The following is a 12378-nucleotide window of genomic DNA, read 5'->3' on the forward strand; positions in this document are numbered from 1 at the left end:
TCTGAGAGCTGAGAGTTAATAACAGGGTTTCCACCCCAATCAAGTAACCCTCACCAGGCAGGACATCCCTCTTGTGTTTTCACGTGCTCTGTACTCCCTCACCAGCTAGGGAAATATTGCTTTCTCACACCTCTTAACTCAGGGGTGGGGAACCTTCAGGGGAAAGTAGTCAGGGTCTGCATACCAGCAGTGGGTGGGGTCAACGTCTAAAGTGGCGATGCCAACACATACATACCTACACACCCCATTCTTTCTCTCTCTCTTTCTCTCTCTCTCACACACACACTGCTCCATTTCTGTTCTGTTCGCTGGACCTCCCCCTTTTCAGTGTGCAGCAGGGAAGCAAAGTGAGTTGCCCATAGGGGAAGATACTATTCTTTTCCTCTATGGGCAACTCACTTGCTTTCCTGCCACACATTGAAAAATGTGTTCCCCTTCTCAGCATGCAACATGGAAACAAAGCCAGCTTGCCTGCCAGTCAGCATCTCTTCCTTATTTGCTCAAGAAAGACAGAGACACTGACCAGCAGGCAGGCAGGCAGCAGGGAAAACACATGACCACCGAGAGTGGTGACAAGAGCTTCTTTAGACGTTCCAGCTGCCATACTCCATGGTCAGTTTTCATACAAATGTAGGAAGTTGTGATTTCTGTTTCTCATGAGAGGAATGAGAGCAAGAGAGGGATGCTGACTGGGAGCAAGGAAGGGAAATGCAAGGAGGCCGACCACAGAGCCTCATCAGGTGGCCGTGTGGCCTGAGGAGACCTCTGTGGTCTGGATTCTGAGCCCTTGGGTTCTGGATCTGGATCATGGTCTGAGGGTTCCCCGACCATGTCTTACACTTTTAGCAACCCAAGAGAATGTGGACTTTTTCTCAACAAGGAATATATCTTACTGCAAAGGAACACCCAAGAGGCCGATGGGGCTCTCCCTAATTGACTTATTTCTGGTACATTTCTTTTGAAATAGTCTCTTGGTGCAACACAGCCAACCCATTTCTTTTTCTTATTATTTTCTGACAAAGACCTTTGGGACATCAGGTGGATAGAGGGTAGAAAACAAATGGAACACAAAATGCCACTTACCACCTGATTCTCCACATGCCTTCTCTGAGTTTTGCTCTACCTCTTCCCGTCTTGTTTCGTTGGACTCTGGAGGGCAGCTCACAGGAGTCTCTCCTCCAGCTGCTGTTGTTGTTTTCAGAGTTTTCCCTTCATTCTCCACTGGGAGCGGAGCATCCACCCCCACCTCCAGCACCCTAATTGTCTCATGACCCGACATCACAATCACCTGAGAAGAGACAGCAAAGAGTAAGAAGGACTTGAGTGGGCCCAAACATTCAACACAAGGAGAAGCTACCAGGATGATTTAGACCACAGATTCTCAAACAGGAAACAGCCATAGCTCAGTGGCAGAACATCTGCTTTGCATGCCAAAGGTCCCAGGTTCAATGCCCAGCATCTCCAGATAAGGCTGGGAAAGATTCCTGTTTTGAAACCCTGGATAGCTGCTGCCAATCAGTGTAGACAGTACTGAGCTAGATGGACCAATGATCTGACTCAGTATAAGGCAGCTTCCTATGGTGGGCCACAGAACATGCATGGCGGGCAAATAAGCCATACTATACGTTATATACAGTCAGGGCCAGAAATATTGGAACAAGGATAACGGTTTTGGCAGCTGGCCTCTGTACACCACCACATTGAAGTTGAAAGGAAACACACCCAGATGGGAGCCAAGTCAGGACTTTCAGCTGTAATTCAAGGGGTTTGACAAAAGTGGGGCACTAACCATTCAGGAAGGACAGCCAGTGGCATACACACCCACCCCATCATTGGTGGCTCATAAGTAATGGAACAAACCAGCATCATTTCAAACTTAAGGGTCATCTTTAATACCGGGATGAAAATCCTTTGCAGTCAATGACTGCCTGAAGTCTGGAATCCATGGACATGAGCAACTGCTGAGTTTCCTCTCTCGAGATGCTTTGCCAGGCCTTCACTGCAGCTGCCTTCAGCTGCTGCTTGTTTGTGGGTCTTTCTGCCTTCAGTCTTGTCTTCAGGAAGTGAAAAGCATGCTCTGTTGGGTTGAGATCAGGTGACTCACTTGGCCATTGAAGAACATCCCACTTCTTTGCCTTGAGAATCTCTTGGGTAGCTTTTGCTGTATGTTTTGGGTCATTATCCATCTGCAAGATGAAGCAGCGTCCTATCAGTTTGGCAGCATTCGGCTGAATCTGAGCAGAAAGTATAGCCCTATACACTTCAGAATTCATCCTGCTGCTTTTCTCAGCAGTCAGGTCATCAATAAACACCAGTGATCCGGTTCCAATGGCAGCCATACACGCCCATGCCATAACATTGCCTCCACCAGGTTTGACAAATGATGTGGTATGCTTTGGATCATGAGCTGTTCCTTTCCTTCTCCATATTTTTTCTCTTCCCATCATTCTGGTAAAGTTAATCTTGGTTTCATCAATCCAAAGAATCTTATTCCAGAACTGGGCAGGCTTTTTTAGGTGTTTGCCGGCAAAGGCTAATCTGGCTTTTCTGTTCTTGATTGTTACCAGTGGTTTGCACCTTGTTGTGAAGCCTCTGTATCTACATTCATAAAGCCGTCTCTTGACTGTAGATGTTGACAATGACATGCCTACCTCCGCAAGAGCGTTCTTGACCTGGCTAGATGTTGTGAAAGGGTTCCTCTTCACCGTGAGCAGAATTGTGCGGTCATCCACTTTAGTTGTCTTCTGTGGTCTTCCAGGCCTTTTGCTGTTGCTGAGCTTGCCAGTTAATTCCTTCTTTTTCAGGATGTTCCAAACTGTTGTGTTGGCCACTCCCACTGTTTTTGCTATCTCTCTGATGGGTTTATGTTGTTTCCTCAGCCTAATGATGGCCTCCTTCACTCTCATGGACACCTGTCTGGACCTCATGTTGGGAGTACCAGTGAACAGCTACCAAATGCAGATGTAACACTCAGAACCAGCTCCAGGCCTTTTCTCTGCTTGATTGATCATGGGGTACCCAGGAAACAGGCCACACCTGGCCATGCAGCTGCTTGTCAGCCATTCGTTCCATTACTTATGAGCCACCAACGATGGGGGTGTGTGTAAGCCACTGGCTGTCCTTCCTGAATGGTTAGCGCCCCACTTTTGCCAAACCCCTTGAATTACAGCTGAAAGTCCTGACTTGGCTCCCATCTGGGTGTGTTTCCTTTCAACTTCAATGTGGTGGTATACAGAGGCCAACTGCCAAAACTGTTATCCTTGTTCCAATATTTCTGGCCCTGACTGTATACACTGTATGGGAAATCTGTGATTGATCTCCTACAGGGGAGAACCACAGGACAAGGAGCAACTTGAGGTTTGCATGAATTTGACAGGGAAACACGATAGGGGGAGTAACACCCCTCCTTCCCAGGTTCTGACCAAATTCTCTGCAGCTGCATTCCTTGCTGTTGTTCAGTCGTTAAGTCGTGTCCGACTCTTCGTGACCCCATGGACCATAGCACGCCAGGCCTTCCTGTCCTGCGCTCTCTCCTGGAGTGTGCTCAAGTCCATATTCATTGCATCGGTGAAGCTATCTAGCCATCTCATCCTCTGCCATCCCCTTCTCCTTTTGCCTTCAATCTTTCCCAGCATCAGGGTCTTTTCCAGGGAGTTTTCTCTTCGCATTAGGTGGCCAAAATATTGGAGCTTCAGCTTCAGTATCTGTCCTTCCAATGAGCACTCAGGGTTGATTTCCTTTAGGATGGACTGATTTGACCTCCTTGCAGTTCAGGGGACTTGTAAGAGCCTTCTCCAGCACCACAGTTCGAAAACATCGATTCTTCGGCGCTCAGCCTTCCTTATAGTCCAGCTCTCACAGCCATACGTTGCTACTGGGAAAACCATAGCTTTGATTATACGAACCTTTGTCGGCAAGGTGATGTCTCTGCTTCTTACTATGCTGTCTAGGTTTGCCATAGCTTTCCTCCCAAGGAGCAAGCGTCTTTTTTTCATGGCTACAGTCACTGTCTGTGGTGATCTTGGAGCCCAAGAAAATAAAATCTGTCACTGCTTCCATTTCTTCCCCTTCTATATGCCAGGAAGTGATAGGGCCAGATGCCATGATCTTAGTTTTTTTAATGCTGAGTTTCAAACCAGCTTTTGCACTTTCTTCTTTCACCCTCAACAAGAGGCTCTTTAGATCCTCTTCGCTTTCTGCCATTAGGGTGGTATCGTCTGCATATCGGAGGTTGTTGATAATTCTCCCAGCAATCTTAATTCCGACCTGTGATTCATCCAACCCAGCGTTTCTCATGATGTACTCTGCATATAAATTAAATAAGCAGGGTGACAATATACAGCCTTGTCGTACTCCTTTCCCAATTTTGAACCAATCGGTTGTTCCATGTCCGGTTCTTACTGTTGCTTCTTGATCCTTGTACAGGTTCCTCAGGAGACAGGTAAGGTGGTCTGGTACTCCCATCTCTTTCAGAATTTGCTACAGTTTGTTGTGATCCACACAATCAAAGGCTTTAGCGTAGTTAATGAAGCAGAAATAGACGTTTTTCTGGAATTCTCTTGCTTTCTCCATGATCCAGCAAATGCTGGCGATTTGATCTCTAGTTCCTCTGCCTCTTCGAAACCCAGCTTGTACTTCCGGTAGTTCTCGGTTCGCATACTGCTGAAGCCTAGCTTGTAGGATTTTGAGCATAACCTTGCTGGCATGTGAAATGAGCGCAATTGTACGGTAGTTTGAACACTCTTTGGCGTTGCCCTTCTTTGGAATTGGAATGTAAACTGACCTTTTCCAGTCTTGTGGCCACTGTTGAGTGTTCCAAATTTGTTGGCATATTGAGTGCAGCATTTTAACAGCATCATCTTTTAGGATTTTAAATAGCTCAGCTGGAATACCGTCATCTCCGCTAGCTTTGTTGTTTAATGCTTCCTAAGGCCCACTTGACTTCACTCTCGAGGATGTCCGGCTCAAGTTCAGTGACCGCAATATCATGGCTATCAGGGACATTAAGATCTTTCCTGTATAGTTCTTCTGTGTATTCTTTCCACCTCTTCTTAATCTCATCTGCTTCTGTTAGGTCCCTGCCTTCTTTGTCCTTTATCATGCCTGTCTTTTCACAAAACGTTCCCTTGAGATCTCCGATTTTCTTGAAGAGATCTCTAGTCTTTTCCATTCTACTGTTTTCCTTGATTTCTTTGCATTGTTCATTTAAGAAGGACTTCTTGTCTCTCCTTGCTATTCTCTGGAAATCTGCATTCAGTTGGATAGATCTTCCCTTTTCTCCCTTGCTTTTCGCTTCCCTTCTTTCCTCAGCTACTTGTAAAGCCTCATCAGACAGCCACTTGGCTTTCTTGCATTTCTTTTTCTTTGGGATGGATTTCGTTGCTGCCTCCTGAACAATGTTACAGATCTCCGTCCATAGTTCCTCAGGCACTCTGTCTATCAGGTCTAATCCCTTAAATGTATTCCTCACCTCCACTGTATATTTATAAGGGATATGATTTAGGTCATACCTGAATGGTTTAGTGGTTTTCCCCACGTTCTTCAATTTAAGCCGAAACTTTGCATAAGAAGCTCATGATCTGAGCCACAGTCAGCTCCAGGTCTTGTTTTTACTGACTGTATGGAGCTTCTCCATCTTTGGCTGCAAAGGACATAATCAATCTGATTTCGATATTGACCATCTGGTGATGTCCATGTGTAGAGTCGCCTCTTGTGCTGTTGGAAAAGAGTGTTTGCTATGATCAGTGTGTTCTCTTGGCAAAACTCTATTAGCCTTTGTCCTGCTTCATTTTGTACACCAAGGCCATGCTTGCCTGTTATCCCGGTGATTTCTTGACTTCCTACTTTAGCATTCCAATCCCCTATGATGAAGAGGACATCTTTTTTTGTGTTAGTTCTAGAAGGTGTTGTAGGTCTTCATAGAACTGATCAACCTCAGCTTCTTCGGCCTCAGTGGTTGGGGCATAGACTTGAATTACTGAGATGTTGAATGGTTTGCCTTGGATTCGTACTGAGATCATTCTATCATTTTTGAGACTGTACCCCAGTACTGCTTTTCCCACCCTTTTGTTGACTATGAGTGCTACTCCATTTCTTCTAAGGGATTCTTGCCCACAGCAGTAGATATAATGGTCACCTGAATTAAATTCACCCACGCTTGTCCATTTTAGTTCGCTGATTCCCAAGATGTCGATGTTCAATCTTGCCATCTCATGTTTGACCACCTCCAGCTTACCTTGATTCACTTATCTTACATTCCAGGTTCCTAAACAATATTGTTCTTTACAGCATCGGACTTTCTTTTCACCACCAGACACATCCACAGCTGAGTGTCCTTTCGGCTTTGGCCCAGCCGCTTCAACTCTTTCTGGCGCTACTTGGAAATACCCTCTGCTCTTCCCCAGTAGTATATTGGACACCTTCCGACCTGAGGGGCTCATCTTCCAGCGTCGTATCTTTTAGCCTTGTGATATGTTCCATGGGGTTTTCTTGGCAAGAATACTGGACTGGGTTGCCATTTCCTTCTCCAGTGGACCACATTTTGTCAGAACTCTCCACCATGACCTGTCCATCTTGGGTATATCAGGAGATCAATCACCAATCTCCCAGACTACATATAGCTTGGCCTGGTGGTGGCCATTTTTACAAAATCCTGCTCCCATGGCTCCACTGGGCCATCAGCTGCACCTCCCGGCCACAGGATCCCTGGGACACAGGGGTGTGGAAAAGGCACATACCTGCTCATTCACTGTCAGGGAGGCTTCCTGTGGGGGCACAGTGTCCATGACTGACTGATGGAGGATGTGGGGCAGCCTCTGATGTGTCACATACTGCAAAAGCAAGAGACACAAACATCACGGGGCAGCGATTAGTAAACTGGGAACGTTTACTGGTCCCCACTGACACCGCTGAGAACTACACATCTTATTGCAAGCGCTATATAGTTCCTCAAGACCTAGCAAAGCTTTTCTTATACCTCCCAAATCTCACTTTACCTGGCTGCTCCATTGTCATCAGACTCTGCCCTCCCCCAACTCAACCTTATGATAAACTTTTCAATCCTTGCAGGGCAGCTCATGAGTTTTTGTTCCTCTAGCTGGAAGAACTGACTCCCTACATCATCACAGGATATTCTGAGGCATACTCTGAGTTCACACACAGAATCCTGACACTCACAATGCTTCCAGCATGGTGGCCACCTTTGACTTGGCCATCCCAGATGGCTGCCTTGCCTGCCTGTATGGCAGAGCCAGCCTTGAATCACAAGTCTCCCTTTTCCATTCCTCGTCGTCACCATCTGTTGCAGATTGTAAGCTCTCTGGGCAGAGACCCATGTCATGTTTTTATGTCCTGTGTACAGCATCTAGAACACAGCTAGTGCTTAAAAGATGCTGAGTAGCACAGCAGAGCTAGCCCTACATTCACCAGGGACATAAGAGCCTGGTTGGTTGGTTGGTTGGCTGGCTGGCTGGCTGGCTGGCTGCTGAGTCACATTGATATATAGTTGGGGAGCAGTGGTGGCCCTACTTCCTCCCTGAATGAAGCACCTGGGGGGGAAGGGCCCTAAGGCCCGTATCAGGTGGATTAGTAGTCTTCCAATGTGGACTGAAGAGCACTAAGGCAGCCAGCTGATGTTTGCATACCCATGCAGTTCTTCCTTCCTTTGGGGTTTCTTAAAACATGGTATAATACCACAAGGCCCAACTGGTGTGTGTGTTTAAATTTTGCTTAAACCCCAAACCCCTTGTCAATTGTTAACCACGGCCACATTTTGAATTGATCATGGATAGGCTAGACACTTAACCATCACCAAAAAAGAGAACACATATTTGTAAAAAAACAAAAAAAAGCACATATGCCAATTTATATGTGCAGATGCAAATTTAGAAAGAACTGCTATAATTTAAATAGAAGTACAATACATCTCACCACACTGAGGAAGACTGTGACCAGGTGACTCGTCTGCTGCCCAAGTCTGCTGCTAAGTGTTGCCAGGCAACTTCAAGGCCCATCCCTGTTCTGCCTTCCTGGGGCTCTTTATCTTTAAACTAGACTTGGACTAGACAGCGCTTCAAATGGACAACGCCTTCCAATAGAGGACTGTCCTCTGGCAGCCCTTCCAATAGAGGACTGTCCTTTGTAAAATAGGGCACACGGACACCTTATCATGAGCCGAAGTGCCAACAACCTTTACTTCCACTTGCCAAATTACTTCCTCATTTATTATTTTTATTTTATTTAATACATTTCTAATTGGCCCATTAATTAATGTTCTCTGGGCGCATTACAAGCAGTTAAAAAACTAAAATGCCTTTTTTTCATGAGCCGAAGATAGAAAAAGGGCTCTTCAGTATCTTCTTCCTCACTAGCAACAACTTTGACAGAGCCCTTCCCATATTCTGAGCCCTCAAAACTCTGAGACACAAAGGGCTCTTTAGCCCTCTCATCTCCAGTGTAAACAGCAACAGAGGCCTTGGCAAAATATCCCAGTTTCTGCCCTCTATTAACTTGGGTCAACTTGGCATGCACAGGAGTAAGCAGCTGAGGTGAATGGGGTGTTTGGGGATGGAATTCTGACAGAGCCTCTATTGCTCATCAAACTGGAAGGGCCGGGATTAAAGAACCTTCCTCCTGTGTCTTAGCTCAACAGAAAATGGCAGAAATAAAAGGGCGGGGGGCGTGACTTTGGAATAGGGGGCCATGTTTGGGCCGAGACAGAAAGCCTCACAGATTCATAAGAGTTAGAAGGGGCCTTGTAAGCCACCTAGTCCAACCTCCTGCTCAATGCAGGAAATCCAGAGCTATCGAATTCCCAACAGATGCCTCTTCTTGAAGACCTCCAATGAGGGACACCCCCCCTCCCGCCCCAGTGATTGGCTCCATTGTCGAATTACTCTTACCATTAAGAACTTTCTCCTAATGTCTACCTGAAATCAACCCTCCTGTAGCACAACCATTCTGAAGTAGCAGAGAACAAGTCTTTGCCCTCTTATATGTGGCAGCTCTTTGGATATTTGAAGACTGCTATCCTCTTCCCTCCCAGTCTTCTTTTATCCAGGCTGAACATAACGAGTTCCTTCCTTTCCTTACAGGACTTGTTTTCCATAATCCTGACCATTTTTGTTGCCTTCTTCTGGACTTATTCCAATATGTCTATGCCATTCTTAAAATGCAGCGACTAAAACTGGATGCAGTATTCCAGAAAAGGTCCAACTAGTGCAGAAAAAAATGGAACTATTATTTCCCATTGCTTGAAAATGAAGGCTCTAAGATCAGCCTAAAATCACATTCGTCTTTTTTCAGCTGCCATCTCACTGCTGACCATCTTGTCAACATTTCAGTCACCATCCTTACTGAGCAGCAGGCTGACCATTTCTTTCCTCTTCCTTTGAATATACTTGGCAATACCCTTTTTGTTGCTCTTAGCATCCCTCACCAGCCTCCACTTATTCTGAGCCTCAGTTTTCCTGACACTATCTCTACAAGTCTGGGCTACACATTTGTACTAGTTTTTGGTTGCTGGTCCTTCCTTCCATACGGTATTTAGGAGACACCAACTTTAGCATGCTTTAGACACCAACTAAAGGCCCATTTCTTTACCCAGGTCTTCCCTGAGTGAGTGTGCTGCACAGTCTGTTTGTTTGTAATTCTATGTTGTAGTGCTTTTAATTGGTTTTAACGTTTTTATTAATGTTTTATGTAAATATTTTAACAATTATGTACTTTACTTGTATTTTAATGCATATCATAATTATTTTAATGATTTTAATTTTCTTGTCAGCTGCGTAGAGATATTATCAAATACGGACAGTAGTATATAAATCTATTAAATAATAAATAAATCTTCTACTTTTCCTTTTTATTGTCAGCTTCTCGTGAAGCTTTTTGTGTAGCCACATTGGCTTTTTTAGATATCTTACATTTTCTCTCTCATTGGAATTTTGTGATTTTGCCTTTAGTAACTCTTCCTTCACGAACTCCTACCTGAGTTGGGTTCCTTTCCCCATGAATATATCTAGCAATAGAATCTGAGCTTATTAAATTATCTGAGTTTATTAAAATTAGCTTTCCTGAAATCCAAGGTACATGTTTGAGTATGCTCATCTTTTGCTTTCCATATGATTATGAATTCCAGAATTACATGGTCTCTTGCCCTCAATGTTCCTGCTACTTTAATCTCATTGTCCAACTCTTCCCTATGGGTTAAAATCAAGTCAAGGACAGCTGATCCCTTTGGTCCTTCCTCCATCTTTTGGAAGAGGAGGTTTGTCAGCAAGGCATGTCAGGAATTCTTTTGAGATTCTGTGAGTTTGTTTCCCAGCAAATATCAGGGTAGTTGAAGCCCATTCTTGCTTCTGGAGCCGGATTTGGCACCTATTGCCTGTCCCTTCACTAGAGAATAGGATCAGGCAAAAGGGCCACTTTCCTGATTCAGTGATGCTACAGGGGGCAGTGAACTACTGGTTGGAGCTGCAGTACTGTTGGGTTTTGCTGCACTTACAAAAATCCCCAAGGTGGGAAATCATGCAGGGTCAAGTGATGGCAGCAATCATCACCTTAAGGGTCTTTTTGGTCCCAGCAGCTCTAGGAAGACTGGGGCAGATCACCTAAAAAGCGTGTTTCCAAAGAGGTTCGTCCAACGAATCGCCTACCAAGGACTGGATGCTTCCACCATAGGACTATGGTGCCTGCTGCTTTGAGTGAGGCTGAATAAGGTTTTCCTCTCCGCTTGGAGTGGCTCACTATTACAAGATTTGAGAACTGATGTACAGGGACCAGCTTATCCAGGGCCACATTTCCTGGAACATCTAGGCAAGACAATAAAGGACTATATCCCACTACATGTGCCCTGTCAAGCAGCAAGGATTATGTTAGCTGAAAGGATTATGAAATTCCCCAGAAGAAGGAATGTGATCATGCAAGACTGATTTGGTACCTCATAGTTATGGTCAAAGCAGGCAAAAGTTGATCATGTGAGCTGATCCACAAAATTTCTGCAGCGTTCTTAGATCTCTAAAGACATCTTACCACCTGGGGCACATAAAGCATCAATTCAGGCAGTTTCTTCTTTGTTATCATCCACATTTCTTCTTAAATCTGTTTTGGATTGGGGGGGTTTCTTCTCAGCCCCAATTAGTTTTGGGGGTAGGGAGGTGGGGGTGGAAATACCGCTGGTGTACTTGTTGAGAGAAGTAAACAAATTCCTCTTAAAGTTTTTCATTAGCTTGGGTCACGTACTATCCCTTTACTGCCCTGTGGAAAGGTAATTGCCTTTGTAAGAGTATTATGCATTTTTTATAAGGCATGTCTGTGTGATGCACTTACCTAGCATGCCTGGATGACATTCAAATCTACTTGATGCATGCAGGAAGGCATTATTTATGCGATTACACAGGAGTCCACAAGTTCCAACCATCGAACTTGTCAAAATACTGAAGACATTACTTTGAGTTCATAAGGGCAGAGCTAGCTATCAGTAAGGTCATATGGTCTGAGTTTCTTCTGACTTCCAAACTAGAATGGCTTTCATTAGCCCCTTTTCCAGTTTTCCGAAAACTCATATTTTAGAAATATGGAGACCGCCTGGGAATCAGGCTTCCTGCACTGAGCAGGGGGTTGGACTCGATGGTCTTGTAGGCCCCTTCCAACCCTATGATTCTATGTCTTGTCACGACGTTGTGTCATTCTCCAGCTGGCCGCTCTTTCTCCTGTTATCCCTGTCCAGCTCAAGATCAGATAGTCTTTATTGATTATGATGCTCTTAGTACTTTTCTCAGATCACAGTTTCCTGTTCTGTGTGTATGGCTGACATTCTTCTAGTTTCTGATGTGTAAGGAATTATTATTTTTAATATAGAGAATTCCATACCTGCAGTTCAAAGCAGTATAATGCAGAAACAATTGTACCATCTCATCTGCTGTTTGTAAGAACTGGGACCTGGATGTGCAGCTGTATATACCATCTGAATCTATAAAACTGCAGTGCAATGCCCCTCAAGGCTCACTTAGTTCAACTGTCAGCCGCTTGAGGAAAACCATTAAAATATGCATGTCAGCTCTCTCTGCCCCATCTTTACATCTTCCATCTATTTCATGAAGGATATCTACCAGTGTTGGATGGCTTAAGCAGGGAAGTGTGTTTTAAGAACAACCTTGCTACTGTTTCCCTTTGAAGTACCCACATGAGTTGATCTTTAAGTGGCTTTGGGATGAAGAGGAAGGATAGCAAAGCAATGGTGCACAGAGATGCTTATCCTGTAACAACTATACGTGATGAGAAAGGAAAATTCAGATCACCCATTAATTCAGAAGAATGCAATCTTATTTTATTTTAATTAATTAGAGTCATCTATTTCATGCCCCAGACATGCACACACAC

The 12378-nt window shown here is 44.7% G+C and overlaps 1 protein-coding gene across 5 annotated transcripts in view; it reads right to left on the bottom strand.

Annotated features, from left to right (window-relative positions):
* The window catches only part of POU6F1 (POU class 6 homeobox 1), a 55670-nt gene that overhangs the window by 23517 nt on the left and 19775 nt on the right, over nucleotides 1–12378 (bottom strand). For all 5 annotated transcript variants that reach the window (XM_084836863.1, XM_084836865.1, XM_084836862.1 and 2 more), the window contains 2 exons: nucleotides 6738–6830; nucleotides 1084–1288 (listed from right to left, as the gene is read on the bottom strand). In XM_084836863.1, the coding sequence (XP_084692989.1) occupies nucleotides 1084–1288; nucleotides 6738–6785 (253 nt within the window). In that variant the 5' untranslated portion in view covers nucleotides 6786–6830. The remainder of the gene's footprint in view (nucleotides 1–1083; nucleotides 1289–6737; nucleotides 6831–12378) is intronic.

The sequence above is a fragment of the Heloderma suspectum genome, chromosome 2, assembly GCF_057233095.1.
Source record: "Heloderma suspectum isolate Gila_16-S chromosome 2, 16-S_ref, whole genome shotgun sequence".
In the NCBI taxonomy this organism is placed as follows: Eukaryota; Metazoa; Chordata; class Lepidosauria; order Squamata; family Helodermatidae; genus Heloderma; species Heloderma suspectum.